Here is a 22,258-nt window from a genome sequence, read left to right on the forward strand (position 1 = left end):
GGAGGTAAGGACAGGGGGCTCCACCTTTATTAGGGTCCAGGGGTGGGGTGTCTAGGGTTGGAGGCTTCGCTCTTGATTGGCGAATGTAAAGCCTAGGGCTCCAGAAAGGGGAACGTCATGGGGCCAGCTGCCTGCTCCTCATCTGCTTGTTTTGCCAGCAGCTCTGTCAGATCAGGTGTTTGGTTTATTGGAGTTGGTTGTCCTGGGTTTCGATGACTCATGGCAGGTAATTCCTTTATATCAAAGCTTCAGTCAGGCCCTTTACCACAACAAATAGACAAAATGTGGTGTGTCCATAGAAGGGAACATTATTTTCACTAAAAAGAAATGGAACATGGATACACAGTACAACACGGGTGAGCCCTGAAAACCTTACATGAAATGAAAGACACAAATGACCACATAGGGTGCGATTCCATTTATAGGAAATGTCCAAATAGGCAAATGCACACAGACAGAAAGCGGATCAGTGGGCGTGAAGGGTGGGGGAAAGGGGAATTGGGGTGACTGCTAGTCGGTGCGGGCTTTCTCAGTGGGCTCATGGAAATGTTTAAGAATTAGTGTATTGCACAACATTCTATCTATCTATCTATCTATCTATGCATTTTAAACCCACTGATGAATTACATCAAAAAGTCTTTGTTAAGTGAATTTTACTTTGAAATAATAATAAAAACTGACCCTGGCTGATGTGGCTCAGTGGAGTGAGCACCAGCCTGCAAAACAAATAATCGCCAATTCGATTCCCAGTCAAGGCACATGCCTGGGTTGCAGGCGGGTCCGCAGTAAGGGGTGCATGAGAGGCAACCACACACTGATGTGTCCCTCTCTTCCTCCCTTCCCTGCTCTCTAAAGATAAATAAATAAAATCTGGAAATAAAATAATAATAAAAACTTAAAGCTAAACACTGAAGAAGAACAGCCATTGATGTGTTGCTACACGGCTGTCGTCCGAGTAGCACGCAGCCAGGCAGCCTCTGCTCTCCGCCGGCCCTAAAGGAAACCTAAGGCTCCGGGAGCGCAGGGGCGCAGGTTCTCAAAACCCGAGCTACTGCTCCAGGCAGTTATGCATCTTAGGGTTTTTTCCCTTTAACATCATGTTGTGAACATTTTCCCTGTCATCTGAAATTCTTTGAAATAAATTAAAAAAAAACGTGTGGATTTAAAAATCTTGATATATTCAGACGCTGCACCCATTCTCTGGCATTTGAAAGTTGGAGATGAATCTATGGCTCATCACACTGAAATAGTTCTAACCTTTTTCTTATGTTAAAAAGGCAAAATAACGAGTTATTTATACATATCAGTTAAAACAGAGAAGAAAATGTTTATTTTTCAACATGCACTGACACGTTTAATATATTCCAGGCACTGTCTGAAATCCTCTACACATATTGTCTCATTTTACCTGGTTTCCATCATTTTATAGACGAGGAAACCGAGGCACAGAGGCCATCATCACTCCCAGGACCACACAGTGAATAGCAAGACAGGGTCTCACCTGGGCCCTGCAGCTGCAGAGTTCCTGCTCCCCCAGCACCTGCTGCTTCCATCGTGTCTGTGCAGACATGCACAGAACCTTCTGGAAGGTCACAAACTGTCAATAGTGTGCTTTGGAGCTGAGGATGACAAGGGCTGAGGATGGGGAGGAGCTTTGCCTTTTGTTCGACCTGCATGCATAGGCTTCTGCGAAGTGGCAGGTGTGGGCTTAGTGACACAAAGTAGAGACAAAGATCTGACTGGACAATCCCCAGGGTGCTGGGCCTCCTCAGGGGAGGGACTGACACTCAGGGCCCCCCTCAGCCAGTGGCGGTGGGAGGGAGACTGAACAACACGGGGAAGGTTGAACCTTCAACCAAAGGCCGTTTCAGCTCAGGCCCCTCAGTCTGGGGTGCACTCACAACAGCATTTCTGGAAGTCTGGGACACAAAGTGGGGGGTGGGGGTCTCCTCAACCGAGATCCATTTCGGGACACCTCACTGCAGTGACCCAGAAGCCCCTGACTTTTCTGTCCAATATTCGTATGATTGTTTAAAAGAAAAATTAAAGCATAATATATAGATTTAATTTCGTTCACAATTTAAAAAGTGCCTGGAAAGGAAAGGAGGTATTTGCAACCTCTATTCTAGGTCTGCCCAACCTGCCCGGCCCTGTCCCCATGGCCTGGAGTGATCGGCTTGCCCCTCCTCCCGGAACCGTCCCCTCCTCCCTGAACCCATCCCTCTTTCCGAAAGTTCTGCCTCCGCTCAGGACCAGGGCTCCCTTCTGTGTATTGTAGTTGGAGAGTCCAGGACGTGGGAAAGGAGTTTGTACCCTTGGTCTAGGGTGAAAGTGGACAATTGGAAATGATGACACCTCTTTGGTTTATTTAGTCCAAGACAATTTTTAGAGAGGCAGGTAAATTCTTCCTGTCTGAGTGTCACTGCCTCCACAGCACATCTTGCTGTTGACAGTGACAAGTGGAGAAAGTGCAGCCCCAGGCTGGGTTGCAGGGGCTGCACACTTTTCCTGCCCAGCGCTGAGAACGCCCGCTGCCACACACCCGCTGCCCGCCAGGGGGCGAGGCTGCCACAACCTCCCTCCCTGGGGCAAGACGCTAAACCCCTTCCTTCCGTGGGGATCGCGTCCCTCTCCCTGTCGTATGCACTGGTGAGGTGGAAACAAAAACAGGAGCCCAGTGATGACATGGAATTTTTATTAGTGAAAACGGCGGATCACGGGGAATACAGGCACCTTGAAATTTGCTTATCTTTGGCAAAAGTGGACATACCTTGTGACCTCTGGAAGCTACAGAAGGGACCCCTATCTACCATTTATGCCCCTTCCCAACCGTTCACAAGCCAGGGCAGTATGTGTACAATTGCAAAGTTTTTATAGTGCCTTGTGTTTTGCAGCAGGCAGAGAAAATGGCCTAAGGTAATGAATAAACTGCCTCAGAGAAGGGGCCCCAGTGCCTGGGGATTCAGACCGGCTCTAGGTTTCCGGACCCTCCAACAGCAAAGCAATCTCTCCAGGTTGGCCAGAAGCATAGAGAGAGGACCAGCCACCAGCGTAGGACAGGGTTAGTGTTAAAGGAGAAAGAATAAGACGAGCGATTGAAGCTGAGTGTCTCCTGTCGCCAAACATCTGTTCCACGTCCCAGACCTCTGTCTACACCAGGGCCCTGTGTCCCGGCTCATCCGGCAAGTAGAACCCAGCAGCCAGCTGGTCACCAGGTCCTCTGTCAGCTGACACTGCAGAGAGAGAGGGCCAGAAATGGAGGGGCAGACAGAACATGGGCAGAGGGGTGGAAAAGAGACACGAGAAGGACAGCAAAGAGGGTGAGAGAGGAATCAAAGCAGAAGGAGAGAGAAAGGGACAGGTAGATGAATAGAGCAGGTGGACGGGGACAGGGGGACACTGAGAAGAGGGCAGAGAAGTGGTATCATGGACAGACAGACCCACATCCAGACCCTCCCTGGCCCCTCCATGCCCTATTCCTGTGAAGGGGACAGGACCTTACCTGGAACAAAGCCTGTCGTCTGAGGACTGGGCCAAGGAACACTCCTGGCCTCTCACTTTGACCACAAAGGTATCCTGGCGGATGGGTGGCCAGACACAGCACTGCTCGAAGCAGACCCTGAAGGTGCAGTTCCCACACTTTTGGGTCCTGCCCAAGGGCACCACAGCGTCGACATAGCAACAGTGCTGCTGGGGGTCGTAGAACTTGTCCCCACACCTTGTGTGTGACTGGCACAGCAGCAGGTGAGCGCCCGTGGGAGACACTGGAGGAGACAGAGCTGGTGAGGCCCCGATGGCAGGGCAGTCAGGGCCCAGCCTGGGGCTCTCTGGGAGTCACAGCCGACCCCCACATGTCCCTGTCCCTCCTGGGCTCACCTGGGGCTCCCTGTGAGCAGAGGAGGGTGACTATGCAGACAGCAGCCAAGACAGCTGTGGGAGAGGATATGGGTGAGTGAGGCTGAAGGGGAGCCATGGGCCCACCTCGGGGAGCCCAGCCTGAGCGGGGGAAGGTCTGAGGGGGTCTCTGTGCTGCCTGAGGCTCAGGGGAAGGTTTGGAGCAGTCCAGGGTGGGACCAAGTCACCTGTGTTCAGCTGTCTAGGGATTATGGACCTGTGGAGGGTGAAGGGTGCGGGCAGGACTCTTGCGAGAAGTGGGTGTAGGGCTCTGGGGAAGGTGGGTGTTCCCTGGGCAGTGGCTGAGAGCAGGAGGCTCATGGGCTGTCAGGCTCTCAGGGGGCTGAGCTGGTGGCTTGTTGTGGGGAGGACCCCCGTGAAAAATTAGAGGATTGGGTTGTTGGGGGGGAGGAAGAGGGATACGGGTGGCATTGGGCATGAGCTTCGGAACTGAATCAGAGATGTGGGTGGAGATGACACTGGGGATGTGGATCAGCTAAGCCCTGGCGCTAGGAGGAGGACGAGGCCGAAGGAGGGATGGGGTGGATGGGGTGAGTTTGGAGTGAGATCTGAGGGAATTGGGGTTGGGTCCGCCTTACCGAGGATGTAGCTTCGGGGAGTCATGGCTCTGGGTTGGCTGCAGCAGAATCAGAGGAAAGTCTGCGGTCTCCAGCAGGTGCTTTTATTTGATAAGGGGGTGATGTCATCCAGTTGTCTGACCCTGTCCAGGCCTGCAGAGACACGCTGAGACCTGGGATCAGATCAGGAGGACCCAAACTTTGTTCTGGCACTGCGCATCCTTTGGCAGCCAAGAGAGGATGATGCCCTGCTCCCCTGCTGGGATATGGGTCCAAATGCCTCCCACTCATGCCCAGCACCACAGCCTTGTCCACAAGCAGGATGGCACAGGGCATGCCTAACAGCCATCCCCAGTCTTCCAGGATGATTTTGAAGCTGGAAAAGCCAGTGTTAAGGTTACCTGTCACAACCAGAACCAATAAGCAGAGACAGGGATTGGATGTTTATGGGTGCTTATTTCAGATTGCCGGCGATCTGAGAAGATGGCGGATTTGTACTCTAACAGATGGTCTTACATTTCCTTTCACATCAGCCTTTTATAAGGAGGAAAAAAGGGGAGGGGAGGGATTTGGAATTCAAGGGAAGAGAAGTGTAGCTGAGGGATGTGGAATTCAGGAAAGAGGTTCATCAGATAGAAGCTGCAGTCGGCAATTCCCCTAACATCCTTTCTTCCTCTGACTGATGATTTTCTATCTGCATCCTGTGTCCTTGATGATTTTCTTTTCTTTCCATTTTTTAAAGATCTTATTTATTTTTTAGAGAGAGAAAGGGAGGGAGAAAGAGAGGAAGAGAAACATCAGTGTGTGGTTGCCTCTCCCTCGCCCCCTACTGGGGACCTGGTCAGCAACACAGGCATGTGCCGTGAGTGGGAATCGAACCTGTGACCCTTTAGTTCACAGGCCAGCACACAATCCACTGAGCCACACCTGCCAGGGCTCTCTCACCAAACTTGAAGGACAAGAAATAGTGGTAATAACATTGACCACAACAACTAAACTAAAATTCTTCCTCTTCCTCCCAGCCACCCTCTCATGAACTCCTTGAAAATTGGGACTTGTGAATGGGCTACTCGCCCCTCTCTCACCTGTGTCTGAAATAAACCTGGGCCCTGTAAGATGCTAAGTGGACATGAGCTCCTGAATAAATGACAGCGATGAAGAGACAGGAGATGGGAATGAGCACCTGGGAGTTTGTGAGTCCCAGGGTTCCTCCAGACCCTCCCCACAGTCCTTTCATGAGCCACCCCAGCATCCTCCCCACATTTCTCCTCCTTTCCCCAACCTCGTTCAACCTGGAATTTCCAAATATGTGAAAACTAGTCTCTTTCACCTGGACACTGTGAGCTGTGATTTAGTGAGCAGTGCCTGGTCCAGGGCTGGGAGGTCATGGAGCTGACACCGCAGGACACAGATAAAGTAAATACCCAGCCCTGGCTGGTATGGCTCCATGGTTGAGTGCCAGCCTGCGAATCAAAGGGTCACTGGTTCGATTCCCAGTCAGGGCACATGCCTGGGTGTGGGCCAGCTCCCCAGTAGGGGGTGCACAAGAGACAACCACACATTGATGTTTCTCTCCCTCCCTCCCTTCACCTCTTTCTAAAAATAAATCTTTAAAAAAATAAATCAATAACGTTTGGTGAGAGAAATTCCAGCACTTTCATAGATTCTCCAAAGCTTTGATCCTTAACGTATATGTTCAGAGGGAGAAGGATGTGGGATTTCCCCTGAAAAGAGAGCCACATTGGGGTCAGGATGTAAGGACAGAAGGTGAAGGATGGCTCCCCTGAGGGACACTGGGGACTCAGCTCTGTGAGTTCAGGTCCCCACCCCATGCAGTGTGGGGTGGGGAGGCCCCTCCCCCAGACCCTGCAGGAAATCATCTCTCAGGGACACCTCAGCACATTCCAGCATGAACAAGGTTCTCTTCGGGGACACAGGAAAGGTGACCTGCACTCTCATAGGAGGCCGTGCCCTTCTACACTTCCTTCCTGCCTTTGAAAGTTCCTGCCTTCCATGTCTCTGCTTGCCCAAGAGAACTGCCAGCCTCACTCTCCCAGACGCCCCTCCCCTTGGAGCTCAAACTCAGCCAGAGGCTCCTCCATGAGGTGCACCCATTTCACACAGAAACCTGGGTGAGTGGATGGTGAGACACAAGTTTCCCAGGACATCGCCAGGAAGCTGGGACCTAGGCTTGATTGCCTCTGCCAAAATCTGGGGTGCCAGCAGGGTGAGGGGGAAAACACACTCCCCAGGGAATGGTTGAGGTTGTGCCTGAACAGAAACAGCCCTGCTCACAGCCCCGGTCACACAGCTGAGTGACAGCATGGTGGAGGGAAATCAGGACAGGGCAGGGGTTTGGGAGGCTGGGTTGATGAGACAGCTGGTTCTGAGATCTGTGGACACTGAGAGCCATTAACCCAACAGCGTGGAGGCTTTGGGGTGAGACACTCTGGGATTTGCATCCTGACGGTATCAGTGAAGCCTTTGCATGTAGCCCTGTCCAAGTCCATCACCAGCTCCCTCAGGCACCCCCTTCCCGTTGTGTCCACTGTGGAACACAAGCCATCTGGGGACAGCTCTGTCTCCTGCATGGGAGCCCCCATCTGGGACACAGGATTGGGCCTGTCTTGGTTGAAGCCATGGTTAGGTGTTGGGATTCTGCCTCTACTAATGGCTAGAAAAGGTGCTGGCTCTGTTGGCAGTAAGTGCAAGATCCTGACCTCAAACAGTCACTGGTTTTATTCTCTCATCCTGCCCCCTGAATCCAAGCAGGACACCGACCCATGGTCATACTGGTCAGTGACACAGTGTGGAACACAACCCTGGACTCCTGCATCCCAGTCCAGGAGCCTCCATTCTCCCCTGGCCCAGCACCTCTGGGAAGGACAGGCAGACACCCTGCTCACAGACACCCCTGGACAAGCCCTGGGGTGATGTTCTGGGAGGCCTGGTTGAGACTGACAGAGCCAGGCTCCTGGGTATGAAACCAGGACACTGGCATTTCCAGACTTTTTCCTGGCATTCCTCCTGGCATTCCCTTGCCCAGGGATTCATTGAAAATATCCCTCCCGTCAGTCGGCATCTGAGTGGTATTTCCATCTGACCCAGAAAGCTGCCTTTCAGCAACAGGCAGGAATGTGGTAGTTTCAGGTGTATAGAAAGAAAGTCAGGTATGCAGGAGGCAGGGCTGGGGCTCCCCAGGGACAGGAAGTCCTCCTCCTTTGGTTGGTGAGGAAGATGTGTCACTCCTTGGCTTTAATCACATCATCATGATTTTGGTTACTGACCTCTGTCCCTGCAAAGGGACATCTGGTGACCAAAGAATGGATGGAAGAATGAATGGTCCCTCCCCACTCCAACCAGGGTTTGATCCTACAGGTAAAACAGTGAGTTAAGAGCTCATTCGTCATAGACAGGGCTGGAGGGGTAGGCTCTAGACTGTGACCCCAGAATGGCACTGCTGATGGGACTCAGAATCTGGATGTCACTTCTGCAGCCCCAGCAGCCTCAGGCAGGCCAGAGCTATTGCCTGCACCTGCAGTGGCTGCTGGGGAAACACCTGGTGGAGCTCTGTGCTGCCCAGAGCTTCACATGCATCCCAGCTGCAAGGCCACCTGGGAAAGGCAGTCTGAGGCAGCCTTTCCTCTGGAGACAGGGAGCCCCTAAGTGGTTGGGAAGGATGCCAACTGCCCTGCACACCTTTCACGGGTCCCCATCAGTGCAACCCAAAATGTTCCCCATGGCTCAGCCCACATGTCCCACAGCTGTGACCTCACCACTCTCTCCCCACTTTCTGTTTCTCACTTCAGTGTGTTCCAGGGTCCAGGCCTGATGGTTCTCGTCTGTGTCCCTTCTCTCTTCACCTGCATGCTATTCATTCTCCAGCTTCTGGTTTCAATGCCACCCTCCACAACAGCTCTGAACCCAGAGTTTCAGGGAGTCACCCCATTATATTCTAGATGGCACTTTGGACATCTTCTTCTGCCAAGCACTTCTTACACCTCTTTGTCCCTTTGCCATCAAGGAAGACACTTGAGAATCAGGAGCAGTTGTTGTTTTTGATCATTGGTGAGAAGGTAACGACGGGTTTCAGGGATGAATTAGATCAAGGGTTTTAGGTTTGGTTGAACCAGCCCAGCCTCCACTCTGCACAAGCAGGTGGGAATCAGAATCAATCACACTGTGAAGTGTAGATCCTCTGGGGACGTGTCATTCCAGCACCAGAAACAATGATGAATGCGTGTGGTCAGCACCAGAGGTGTGGACAGTTCCCCCCTGCTCCACTCAATGCTTTTCCTTCTCCTTTCTATGTGTGGTCCAGTACACATACCGTACATTTACCATTTGAACCATTGTAAGTTTGGTGGCATTTAGGACATTCAGGACATTGTGTAACCATCACCAGAATATTTCCATCACCCCAAAAGAAAACCCTATGCTAAGAAAGAGACAGAGAGAGAGAGAAGGGGAACAAATCCTCATACTCACTGAACAATCACTACCCACTCATCTTCCTCCCAGTCCCTAGAAACCACGGAATCTGCTTTCTGTCTCCAGTATTTACCTATTTTGGATTTTTCTTATAGATTGAAAGATGCAACGTATGCACTGTGCCTGGCTTTTTTCACTTGTCACAGTGTTCCCAAGATTCATCCATGTTGTCGCATGTATCAGTACTGTATTTCTTATGAGAAATAATATTTCCTCATATGGATATACCACCTTCAGTTTATCCATTTATGAACTGGTGGACATTTGTGATGTTTTCAGAAAAAAGAAGAAGAAAATAAAAATAAGACATAAAAAGGAGAGGAGAATGTTGAGGGGAGAAGGGAGAAGTTGTGCAGGACACTTGTTAAGTGATTGATGACTTGAAAGGTGATTGATGTAACCAATGTCTTCGTCATACTTACTTGTTTCACTGATGATCTGGACAAACAGTCCAAAGACTCTCCATAGGTCTTTGTGAAGGAAACAAGGGAAAACCTTTCACTCCCCCTCTGAGAGTTGGGACAAGAGGGGGAGTGAAAGGTTTTCCCTTGTTTCCTTCACAATTATTCCTCCTGTTTGTGCCTGAATATGCTTGATCAGTGGGAGGGGCCGCAGTTCTCTCTGAGAGATGCCCCGTGGGATCAGAAGGTGAAGGTGCTGACTCCCTGAGGGAGGCTGACCATGCACTTCTCGGTCTGTTTTCCTTTTCACTTTCTTTTGCAACTGCACGCAAGCTGCCTAATGATGCAATACCTGTTTTTTCCAGTAGATGCAGCCAAATCAGTAATATCAATAATTAGTAACATTACTAATGAAGAAGGCTCTGAGCCCTGGCCCAGCTCACTCACTCCAGGAAGGGCCTGGATGTTGGGAGTCTGGATTGGGTCCCACGTGTGTGGCAGTGGGGAGCAGTGGCGAGGAGGCTGGGAGGGAAGTTCCTCTGCAGAGAGGGGCCCTCAGGTCTTCCCATCCCAGGAGATCCAGGGTCCAGATGAACACAAGCACTGCAGGGAGGACAGGGAGGCTGCCTGGAGAGGTTCAGGCTCCAGTTCTCAGAGAGTCCGTATGTCAGGACAGACACACCCTGAACACAGAGCTTTTTTTTTTTTTTACATATATACATGGAATATTTATTTCTTTTTTAAAATCATTTTTATTGTTATTCTATTACAGTTGTTGTATTCTCCCCCCTTTGGCCTCCTCCACCCATCCCACCCCCCGCTCTCACAGTCAATTCCCACATCTTGCCCATGTCCATGGGTCATTCATACATGTTCTTTGACTCTTTCCTTCCCTTTCTTTCCCCCATTAGCCTGCTCCCCCCTCCCTTCTGGTAACTGTCCTTTGGTTCCTTATTCCTGTGTCTCTCATTCATTTTCCTGGCTTGTTTGTTTTGTTGATTAGGTTCCACTTATAGGTGAGATTATATGGTATGTATCTTTCACTGACCGCCTTTTTTCACTTAGCACAATGATCTCCAGTTCCATCCACACTGTTGTGAAGCATAGGAGCTCCTTCTTTCTTTCTGCTGCAAACTTTCCATTGTGCAAATGTACCATAGTTTCTTGATCCACTCATCTACTGATGGGCACTTAGGCTGTTTCCAGTGCTTGGCTATTGTAAATTGTGCTGCTATGAACATTGGGGTGCATAGGTTCTTTTGAATTGGTGCTTTGGAATTCTTAGGGTAAATTCCCAGCAGCAGGTTCTCTGGGTCAAAAGGCAGTTCCATTTTTAGTTTTTTGAGGAAATTCCATACTGTTTCCCACAGTGGCTGCACCAGTCTCCCTTCCCACCAGCAGTGCACTGGGGTTCCCTCCCACCCCTTCCTTTATTCATTCAGTCAGTCTTCCATTCACTCATTGAATATTCCCCGAGCACTTACTGTGTCTGTCATCAGCTTTGTTCTAGTTGATACTGCAGATGCAAGGTGACCTAGGGTCAGGCCCTGTCCTCCTGGTTCTGACGTCCAGTGGAGAGCACAGACCACCCCAGACAATGGTGACACAGAGTTCATATGGCTGGAAGGAGGACCAAGGGCATGAGGGGTGACTTCCTGGAAGAGGGGCTCTCTGAGGGTGATCTTAAGAATGAGCAAGAACTCTGACTATTTCAGTGGGCTTCAGCCCTGGGAGGCCAGAGGGTAGGGTAGGGCCAGTCTCCCCGTGGGACTCCATCTGAGTGCACTGGGACCCCCAGTGGGTCCTAAGCAGGGGACGAAAGTGGTAAGGTTTGCATCTGTGGAAGATCCCAATGTGTGTCTCCTGTGAGGAGGGGACAGGGGGTTGAGCAGGAGGCAGGAGAGCAGGGAGGAGGCTTCTGAGAGCAGAAATAATCGTGCAATAGCAGAGCCCCAAGGGCACGGGACAGCACGCTCCTCTCTCTGCTCTTCAGGCCTCCCCTCTCTTACAGCCACAGGGCAGAGAGGCACCCTCCAAACTGGGATCATGACCGTCTTTCCACTTGTGTAGCCAGTGAGTTTGTCCAAATGGATACTTCAAACATTATGAGGGTTTATTGAAAACAGAATACTGTACACTTCTAGAATGTTGACCATTACTGGTAATTCAAGGTGCCTTTGAACTGTGTGCAGCCTGCATAACGATATGATATCTATGTTTTCCAGTGAGTCACGTATACACAAGTAGTCAATATGGGGGTGGGAAGGCTCCAGGCACAAACTTCTGTCTCCTTTCTGGACAAACTGCGTCATCACGTCTTCTAAAAAAGTGGTTTTGGCTCTCACATCCTCTGCCCCAGGTGTTTCCTGAGGAGACTGAAGGTGGGCCCTGCACGCAGCTCAGTGTCTCTGTCAGTCCCAGAGGTAAACAGGATCCCTGGGACAGAGTTGAGGTTGGCATCTGTGAGGAGGGAGGAGCCCTTCGCCCTTCTGGCTTGGATCCTAGTCTCTGTAGCTGTCTCAATCAGGACTTGGCTGGGAAAGGGAGGGAGGTGTGGGTAGGGTAGGGGCGTCTCAGTGGCTGCACATGTTAAATGGGCCCTGAGGGCCAGTCTGCAGACACTGAGAGCCCTGACTGCACAGTGATGAGGGCTCAGGGCCAGACAGTCCTGGGTTAGAATCTTTACACTTTCTCAAAGGACCTATACGCTATTCTCCAGTAGCTCTGTTCATCTCCATGTATAAGAGAGAGAAACATTGATGTGAGAGAAAAACAGCAACTGGCTGCCTTCTCGCACACGTCCTGACCAGGGATCAAACACGCAACCTGGGCATCGTGCCCTGACTGGGAATCCAACCCATGTCCTTTCAGTCTACGGGACGATGCTCCAACCAATGGAGCCACATGGGCCAGGGCACCTGCTGCCTCTCTAAAGTCCAGACATCTCCTCGGTGCTTATACCCTCTTGTCTGGTAAAGGACTGTAGACTGTATTTTCTTTTGTTTCTTTCCTATATTGCAGATAATGTACTGCAGTAATTTTTTACATGAGAGATTATATACAGTAGAAGTAAGTTATATTGTGTATGCATTGCATTTCATAGCAATAAAAGAAATATTGTAAAACATTGATTTGTTAAAGGGGGGACACTGGCTGGAACAGAGTTAAGAACAGAAAGTCTGAGTCAGTGGTTCTGGAAGTGTGGTCCGCCCCCCCCCGGGGGCCGCTGAGGTCCTTTCCTGGGCCCACAAGGTGAGAACCAGTCTCCTAATGATGGTGAGAGGTGAGTTTCCTTACTGCTTCTCCCAGTGTAAGTGACGTCTTCCAGGGCCACGTGATCTGTGATGATGTCATTGCTCTGATAGTAATGGATGATGGATTTAGTCTTGCTATTTTAAGTAGATAAATAAATCTTTAAACATTTGCTCAGTTTGAATTTACATAAGGTAAATAGGGATAGCTACCCAGTGGTGTGCTGGTGCTGACCCCTACTGGCCTCAGAGAGCCAAACGGTCAAGTTTTAGGCAGGTGAGCTGGTTGGTAAACCTTTGGTAGCTTGAAATGGGATGTGGTGGGAGTCTTCATGCCACAGCAACACGGTAGCTGGGGTTGTTTTCCCTCAGAGAGCTGGTTCACAAGGACACCATGTTGTATGTAACCCACACAAACAACAAGTCTTTGTGGATCCTTAATAATTTTTAAGAGCATAAAGGATTCCTGGTACCAAAACAAGTGAGCACCACTGGTCCATTTAAACTAAAAACCAGTCAAGCCCTAACACAAACCTGAGGCTCCCTCTGGCCGTGGAAATACCTGCCTAAAAATGAGTGTTCGGGTCTGTGTTTGTGAAGAAATAGCCACATACAGATAAATGTCACATTTGTTGTATATTTTTAGTGTCTTGATTTTACATGATAACATCTTCAGTTCATTAAAACATCATGCGCCAAGAAATGTTATAAGTTTTCACATCGTATAATTTAATCCTCACATCTATCCTGTGAGATAAATTTTATTACCTTGCTTTTGTTTCCGAAACCATTTGAAAGTAAGTGGCCAACATAACGCCTCGGCACCTCACTGTTGAATACTTCGGAGTATAATTGCTGTAAACAAGGACACCTCCCCTGCATAACCAAATCCAAGGTCAGGAAATTCATATAACACAGCGCAGCCATCTAATCTTCAGAGCTCCTTCAGGCTTCACCAGTTGTTCCAAAGCTGCCTTTATAACAAAGGGGCCAAAGTCGGAACCACACCTCACATTTCACCCTGGTTGGTGTGGTTCAGTGGATTGAGTGCTGGCATGCAAACCAAGGGGTCGCCAGTTCAATTCCCAGTGAGAGCACATGCCTGGGTTGCAGGCAGGGTCCCCAGTAGGGGGCGTGTGAGAGACAAGCACACATTGATGATTTTCTCCCTGTCTTTCTCCCTCCCCTCCCCTCTCTTTAAAAATAAATAAAATATTAAAAAATAAAAAACAAACCACACGTCACATTTCATCATCACATCTTACTCTGACTTTCATGGCCTTCACATTTTTGTATCATTTTATAGAACATTCCTCAGGTGAGGTTTGCTGGTGTTTTCTCGTGACTAGCTTCAATATTCGCATCTCTTGCAGGATGCCACACAAGTGATGCAGTGGTCTTCTCGCACATCCTTTCATGATATATGGGGCTATGATTTGCCCCATTAACCATGAGATTCACCTTGATCACTTGGCTAAGGCGATGCCTACCAGGCTTCTCCTGTGTGCAGTGGCTCTTTTTCCTTTTGGAATTAATAAATATTTGGTGGAGAGAAAAATTGACAGTGTGTAAATATCTCCTTCTTCATCAAACTTCCACCCCTATTTATAATGTTCATTAATGTTTCTTGGCTGAATTAATTATTACTATGAAAGTTGCCACATGACAATTTTCTAATTCTGTCTTTTCTTCTACGTTTATTAGTTGCCATTACACTGTAAGAAAAATATCCCTTTTCTCACTTATGTTTTAATTCATTATGTATATCATTATGAACTTTTAGAATTCTATTTTACTCATTGGGTTATAATCTATTTCTTAAAAGATTTTATTTATTTATTTTTAGAGAGAAGAAGGGAGGGAGAAAGACAGGGAGAGAAACATCAATGTGTGGTTGCCTCTTGTGTGCCCCCTACTGGGGACCTGGCCCACAACCCGGGTATGTGCCCTGACTGGGAATCGAACCAGTGACCCTTTGCTTCACAGGTTGGTGCTCAGTCCACTAAGCCACACCAGCCAGGGCTACTTTATTTAGTTTAAATAATACTGAGAATGACCAGATCTTGGTCATCGATCCACACCCCCATTACTACTCTCACTAATGTTTCTGGTCCCAGTGTGTTGCGCCCTTCACCCCCCAGAGGCTGTGGAGGAAATGTGGACTTTCTCCAGCTCCACAGGACAGCTCAAGTGGGAGTCCTGGACAAGTGTGGGGAATGCAGGAACCACGTTGGGCTTCCGCTTCCTCCTCTGTCCAATGTGATTCGCTCTCATCGCTCAGAGCCACTGTGAGGATTAAGGTGATCCTTGTAAGTCGTGGGGTGGTATGGGGATGCAGGGTCACCCACCCCGACGCTTGTTCAGACACAGACTCACTCACTGCTTCACCAACTGCAGCCAGTAAGATATCTGATATGCCACTAAACGTGGCTGAGTTTAGCAGCTTTTTCATCTTTTTCCAATTGACTTCACACTTTTAAAAGCAGAGTGAGTGATTCTGTGAGGGAGGGATTCCTGTCCTTGAGGGAATCCCTCTTCCCCCAGATACTGCATGCAAACCCACAGGTGTTGGGGTGGGGACCCAAAGGTCTGACGCTAGTGATGCATTCCCGGTCTGGGTGCGGAGACTGCACCAGGTTTCTGGAGGGACGTTTTGTGTATTCCAGATTCTTGTCCCAGGGGAGGTTATGCCCTGGATGCAGAACTGGGTTTGAGAAAGTGGATCGAAAATACTATTTGCAGTTCACGGTTTGTTGAATCTGCAGATGAGCATCCCAGGGATACAAGGAGGGGCTGCATATTTAGTGAAAAAACCTGCGCATAAGTGGTCCCCCACAGTTGTTTGAGCCCTCTTTGTTCAAGGGTCAACTGTTTTCTCTCTCTCTCTCTCATGTTTAGTCATGGTTTGCTGATATCCAGGCTGCCAAGTCAGCTTATATGTCACTGGGCGCCCAGTGACACTGGACCCTAAAAGCCTGTCTCTTTCTCTTGCGCTGTGTCCACTGCCCCTACATTTCCCCCAGTGCCTTCCACACTGTTCCTGCTAGTTATTTTCAGGTGCAACTTTTGTGGATGCAACTTCTTGGACTTTCTGTCCTTTAAAAATGATTGAGAACCTGTACAGGTAGTGTATTCTCTCACAAAATATACCCTGTCCAGGGGGGTGGTAGTAGGACTTACGTTAATAAAGAACCAAGTTCACCTAATGACTCAAGAGGAGTTTTGGTGAAATCGCTGAGATCATCACCTGCCTGTGTTCCTCACCATTCCTGTTCACTCCTACTGTATTTCTGTGTCTCCTTGGGAGGAGGGAATTGGAACCTCTCTGCACAGACCAGATGATGGGGAGACTGCAGGTCACCTGGACCTGTGTATGATGTGGCCACTTCAGAGAAGTGTCCCCAAGAAGAGGAGCTCAGCCATCCCAGTATCCACATGTGGTAGATCTTCTACCTAAGTCTAGTATCTAACTGGAAATTCTCTATTCAAATTTGAAGGCAGGACTACCCACGTATTTGAGGCACTTCTGTATTGTGTATGCTGAATAGAGTCCACTTACACTGTTTACTAAAAAAAAAAAGTTAAGTTTCCAGTTCAGAGGTGTTGTTAGAGGTCATTTCTGGGGTACTGGCATAAACCCAGCAATGTAGCCTTGACATGGAATTGACCAGACCCTATTCCGGTGCTAAAGCTCCTTCTATTTATAGTACGTTCTTTTTTTCTGAAGTTCTTGCTACTGCTGCAGAGCATTTGAAGCCTGACCATCAGGTGTTGGCATGTAATGAATAGACTCTGCCTATAACAGAGCCTGCCTTTAAGCTTGAAGTACACAGGTGGAGCAAAGGGCACCATTCCACCTAAGCAGACTTTGGAGGATGGGCCCTCTGGCACCAAGGGGCTAAACCCTCCTCCTCAAGCCACATCCCACATACCTAACATTCTTCCACCCAGCCCCACCCTCAACCTCCGCCTGGTGGCAGCTGAAGCCGCTCTCGCTCTCGGCACCTCCATACCTGACATTCCTTTTGAAAATAGGAAGTTCCACCAAATTTCTGCCTATTCCCTGGAAGGAGTTCCCCGAGGCCAGATGGAAATAGCACTCGAGCAACCAGGAGGAAGTTCTTCAGCACCTGGTGGTAAAGGGAAGCCTGTGACATCATGAAATAGCAGTGTTGGTCTGTTTCACATTCCAGAACCACAGGTCTGCCAGCACCACCAGGGCACTGTGGGAATATCCTATCTGGGGTCTGTGTCAGGGGTGCCCTTCCCAGAGGGGCTGGCCCCGGGACAGATGGAGGCTCCCTGGCTGAGACTTGGGCTGTCTGGGTCCAGTCTAGACTGTGTCTGTGGCATATAGGGAGGCTTCATGCCAGGGTCTTCCTGAGAAAATTGGGCAGAGAGAATACAGCCCATGGGGCTTCCAGTAGACTCTTTCTCATCATGGGGCCTAGGGCATCCCCATGGAGCCCTAAGTCCAGCAGAGATGCCAGATTCATCCCAGATGGGCAAGCCAGAATGGGCAGCACAGGGATGGGGGGTGTAGAGGCAGCTTGTTGGGTACTGTTTATATAGTCTTTCAGTGGTCTTTCTTTCCTTCTTTCTTTCTTTTTCTTTCTTTCTTTTCTTCCTTCCTTCCCCCCTTCCCCCCTTCCCCCCTTCCCCCTTTCCCCACTTCCCCCCTTCCCCCCTTCCTTCCTTCCTTCCTTCCTTCCTTCCTTTCTTTCTTTCTTTCTTTCTTTCTTTCTTTCTTTCTTCCTTCCTTCCTTCCTTCCTTCCTTCCTTCCTTCCTTCCTTCCTTCCTTCCTTCTTTCCTGCCTTCTTTCCTTCCTTCCTTCCTTCCTTCCTTCCTTCCTTCCTTCCTTCCTTCCTTCCTTTCCTTCCTTCCTTCAACACGTATGGGCTTTCAGTTGTCTACTGTGCAGGTGCCAGCTCAGGTACTGTACAGGGATGCTCAGGCACCACTGAATATGAAATCATGCTTATCTTGGCCCAGGACACAGTAACGGGACTCCCCTGAGGAGTTGGGTTCAGGTTCATTCCAGTGTGAAACGACTGTGAATGTGGACATTGTCTTCTTTATTTTTATTTTTATTTTTTATTTTTTTGGCCTAAGACCTTGGGCCAGGGTTCAGTTCTTATATGCAGGCTACAGTAGAAGGTTGGACTTTTGTTCTGTCACTAAGGAAAGTATATGTGATCAGCTCCGATGTGTGGTGGGAGTGAGGGAAGTGGGGCTCAAGGCTGTCAGAATCGAACACGGAAAATCAAATCTTCCTCTTATACATGGAGATGAACAGAGCTACTGGAGAATAGCGTATAGGTCCTTTGAGAAAGTGTAAAGATTCTAACTCAGGACTGTCTGGCCCTGAGCCCTCATCACTGTGCAGTCAGGGCTCTCAGTGTCTGCAGACTGGCCCTCAGGGCCCATTTAACATGTGCAGCCACTGAGACGCCCCTACCCTACCCACACCTCTCTCCCTTTCCCAGCCAAGTCCTGATTGAGACAGCTACAGAGACTAGGATCCAAGCCAGGAGGGCGGAAGGGCTCCTCCCTCCTCACAGATGCCAACCTCAACTCTGCCCCAGGGATCCTGTTTACCTCTGGGACTGACAGAGACACTGAGCTGCGTGCAGGGCCCACCTTCGGTCTCCCCAGGAAACACCTGGGGCAGAGGATGTGAGAGCCAAACCCACTTTTTTAGAAGACGTGATGAGGCAGTTTGTCCGGAAAGGAGATTCAAGTTTGTGCCTGGAGCCTTCCCACTCCCATGTTGATTACATATGTGTACGTGACCCACTAGAAAACATACCATATCGTTATGCAGGCTGCACACAGTTCAAAGGCACCTTGAATTACCAGTAATGGTCAACATTCTAGAAGTGTGCAGTATTCTGTTTTCAATAAACCCTCATAATGTTTGAAGTATCCATTTAGACAAACTCACTGGCTACACAAGTGGAAAGACGGTCATGATCCCAGTTTGGAGGGTGCCTCTCTGCCCTGTGGCTGTAAGAGAGGGGAGGCCTGAAGAGCAGAGAGAGGAGCGTGCTGTCCCGTGCCCTTGGGGCTCTGCTATTGCACGATTATTTCTGCTCTCAGAAGCCTCCTCCCTGCTCTCCTGCCTCCTGCTCAACCCCCTGTCCCCTCCTCACAGGAGACACACATTGGGATCTTCCACAGATGCAAACCTTACCACTTTCGTCCCCTGCTTAGGACCCACTGGGGGTCCCAGTGCACTCAGATGGAGTCCCACGGGGAGACTGGCCCTACCCTACCCTCTGGCCTCCCAGGGCTGAAGCCCACTGAAATAGTCAGAGTTCTTGCTCATTCTTAAGATCACCCTCAGAGAGCCCCTCTTCCAGGAAGTCACCCCTCATGCCCTTGGTCCTCCTTCCAGCCATATGAACTCTGTGTCACCATTGTCTGGGGTGGTCTGTGCTCTCCACTGGACGTCAGAACCAGGAGGACAGGGCCTGACCCTAGGTCACCTTGCATCTGCAGTATCAACTAGAACAAAGCTGATGACAGACACAGTAAGTGCTCGGGGAATATTCAATGAGTGAATGGAAGACTGACTGAATGAATAAAGGAAGGGGTGGGAGGGAACCCCAGTGCACTGCTGGTGGGAAGGGAGACTGGTGCAGCCACTGTGGGAAACAGTATGGAATTTCCTCAAAAAACTAAAAATGGAACTGCCTTTTGACCCAGAGAACCTGCTGCTGGGAATTTACCCTAAGAATTCCAAAGCACCAATTCAAAAGAACCTATGCACCCCAATGTTCATAGCAGCACAATTTACAATAGCCAAGCACTGGAAACAGCCTAAGTGCCCATCAGTAGATGAGTGGATCAAGAAACTATGGTACATTTGCACAATGGAAAGTTTGCAGCAGAAAGAAAGAAGGAGCTCCTATGCTTCACAACAGCGTGGATGGAACTGGAGATCATTGTGCTAAGTGAAAAAAGGCAGTCAGTGAAAGACACATACCATATGATCTCACCTGTAAGTGGGACCTAATCAATAAAACAAACAAGCCAGGAAAATGAATGAGAGACACAGGAATAAGGAACCAAAGGACAGTTACCAGAAGGGAGGGGGGAGCAGGCTAATGGGGGAAAGAAAGGGAAGGAAAGAGTCAAAGAACATGTATGAATGACCCACGGACATGGACAACATGTGGGAATTGACTGTGAGAGCGGGGGGTGGGATGGGTGGAGGAGGCCAAAGGGGGGAGAATACAACAACTCTAATAGAATAACAATAAAAATGATTTTAAAAAAGAAATAAATATTCCATGTATATATGTAAAAAAAAAAAAAGCTCTGTGTTCAGGGTGTGTCTGTCCTGACATACGGACTCTCTGAGAACTGGAGCCTGAACCTCTCCAGGCAGCCTCCCTGTCCTCCCTGCAGTGCTTGTGTTCATCTGGACCCTGGATCTCCTGGGATGGGAAGACCTGAGGGCCCCTCTCTGCAGAGGAACTTCCCTCCCAGCCTCCTCGCCACTGCTCCCCACTGCCACACACGTGGGACCCAATCCAGACTCCCAACATCCAGGCCCTTCCTGGAGTGAGTGAGCTGGGCCAGGGCTCAGAGCCTTCTTCATTAGTAATGTTACTAATTATTGATATTACTGATTTGGCTGCATCTACTGGAAAAAACAGGTATTGCATCATTAGGCAGCTTGCGTGCAGTTGCAAAAGAAAGTGAAAAGGAAAACAGACCGAGAAGTGCATGGTCAGCCTCCCTCAGGGAGTCAGCACCTTCACCTTCTGATCCCACGGGGCATCTCTCAGAGAGAACTGTGGCCTCTCCCACTGATCAAGCATATTCAGGCACAAACAGGAGGAATAATTGTGAAGGAAACAAGGGAAAACCTTTCACTCCCCCTCTTGTCCCAACTCTCAGAGGGGGAGTGAAAGGTTTTCCCTTGTTTCCTTCACAAAGACCTATGGAGAGTCTTTGGACTGTTTGTCCAGATCATCAGTGAAACAAGTAAGTATGACGAGGACATTGGTTACATCAATCACCTTTCAAGTCATCAATCACTTAACAAGTGTCCCACACAACTTCTCCCTTCTCCCCTCCATGTACTCCTCTCCTCTTCCTTCCCTCCCCCTCCCTCCTCTCTTTCCCTCTCCAGGAACCAAATGAAAACAGTCACTTTTGCAGGGCAGCCTGAGTGTGAATTTCAGAGTGAGCAACTGCGCCTGAGGTGTAGAAGTTTTGTGTCACTGAATAAAAGCTAAAAAAAACCCCCCAAAACCCAGAAGTGGACGTAGTTTCCTTTAGGCATTTGAGCTCCTGTCTTGGTTTCAGGAGTGACCCCAGCAAACTAGAAATTTCCCATTTTGCCCATTTATCCGAACTAGAGTTTCCAGACCTATACATGAAAGGTCACTGTCTCTCACAGTCTCTTTCAACTGAATAGCACCAGCTGGGGCTAGGTGAGCAGCGCTACACTCTGGTCTGTGCTGGGCATGAGAGGTGGGTCACGGTGCTGGCAGCTGTCTCAGGAGAGTTTGAATTTACAAGAGAATGTGGGGAAAGTAGAAGACTTGAGGGGTCACGTGGATAAAACATGGTTTGCTGTTTCAATTTGAGAAAGCGAGGATGGCTCCAAGAGCCCTCCTTTACTGAAGTGGCTTTGTTACTGGGGGTTAGAAGGTATCAACCCCTTAGGTATGTACCTTTTGCCATTTTGTTTATTGCCTTGTGGTTGTTTTTTAGGTCTTCTCTGTTTCCTTTTCTCTTTTCTTCTGATTTAATAACTTTTTTAGTATTATGTTTAGATTCCCTTCTTACTATCTCTTGTGTCTCTGCTGTAGATTTTTGCTTCGTGGTTATCATGAGGCTCACATCTATCAACCTATATGTACACCAGCTATTTTCAGTATACAGCAAGTTAAGATCGAACACATTTGAAAGTTCCCCACCCCTTGTTTAACGTTTTTACTGTTTGATATTTTGTCTGAGTGTCTATACTTCTTAACTGATGGTTGTGCCCATGGGAGGAGGTAAGTGAGGACCCCTCTGTACCACCATCTTGAACTGCTGTCTTCAAAGTTATTCTTTAAAGGGAAAATCAATTCAGGACTCCTAGGACTTACAACTTCACATTCACTAGAATGAGCATTATTTTTTAAATGGATAAACTGTTGGTAAGGGTGTGGAAAAACTGCAAACCTCATACTTCGCTAGTGTGAATGTAAAATGGTACAACCACCCTGGAAAATGTTCCTCAAAAAAATTAAACATAAAAATACCAAGTGAAGCAGCAATTCTACTCCTGATATATAACTAAAATAACCTAAACAGATGTTCAAACAATCACCTGTACACAAATGTTCACGGTAACATTATTCATAAGAGTCACAGGGTGGAAACATCACAAATGTCCACCAGTTGATAAATGGATAAACTGAAGGTGGTATATCCATATAATGAAAAACTACTTCTCATAAGAAATGAAGCACTGATACATGCGACAACACGGATGAATTTTGGAGACATTGTGATAAGTGAAAAAAGCCAGACACAGTACATATATTGTAACTTGCTATCTGTATGAAATAAGCAAATACATGGAGACAGAAAGCAGATTCCGTGGTTTCTAGGCACTGGGGGGAAGATGGAGTGAGC

General features: G+C 48.8%; 1 protein-coding gene across 1 annotated transcript; it reads right to left on the reverse strand.

The window, feature by feature from the left end:
• Nucleotides 1–3,223: 3,223 nt before the first annotated feature.
• IGFL1 (IGF like family member 1) lies at nt 3,224–4,518 on the reverse strand. Its single transcript, XM_053915856.1, has 4 exons — nt 4,494–4,518; nt 3,877–3,930; nt 3,503–3,764; nt 3,224–3,233 (listed from the first exon to the last, which is right to left on the reverse strand). Exons 1-4 carry the CDS (start codon nt 4,516–4,518, stop codon nt 3,224–3,226), a joined length of 351 nt encoding a protein of 116 aa, XP_053771831.1.
• Between the last annotated feature and the right edge of the window lie 17,740 nt (nt 4,519–22,258).

Source organism: Desmodus rotundus, chromosome 12 (genome assembly GCF_022682495.2).
Source record: "Desmodus rotundus isolate HL8 chromosome 12, HLdesRot8A.1, whole genome shotgun sequence".
Classification (NCBI taxonomy): Eukaryota; Metazoa; Chordata; class Mammalia; order Chiroptera; family Phyllostomidae; genus Desmodus; species Desmodus rotundus.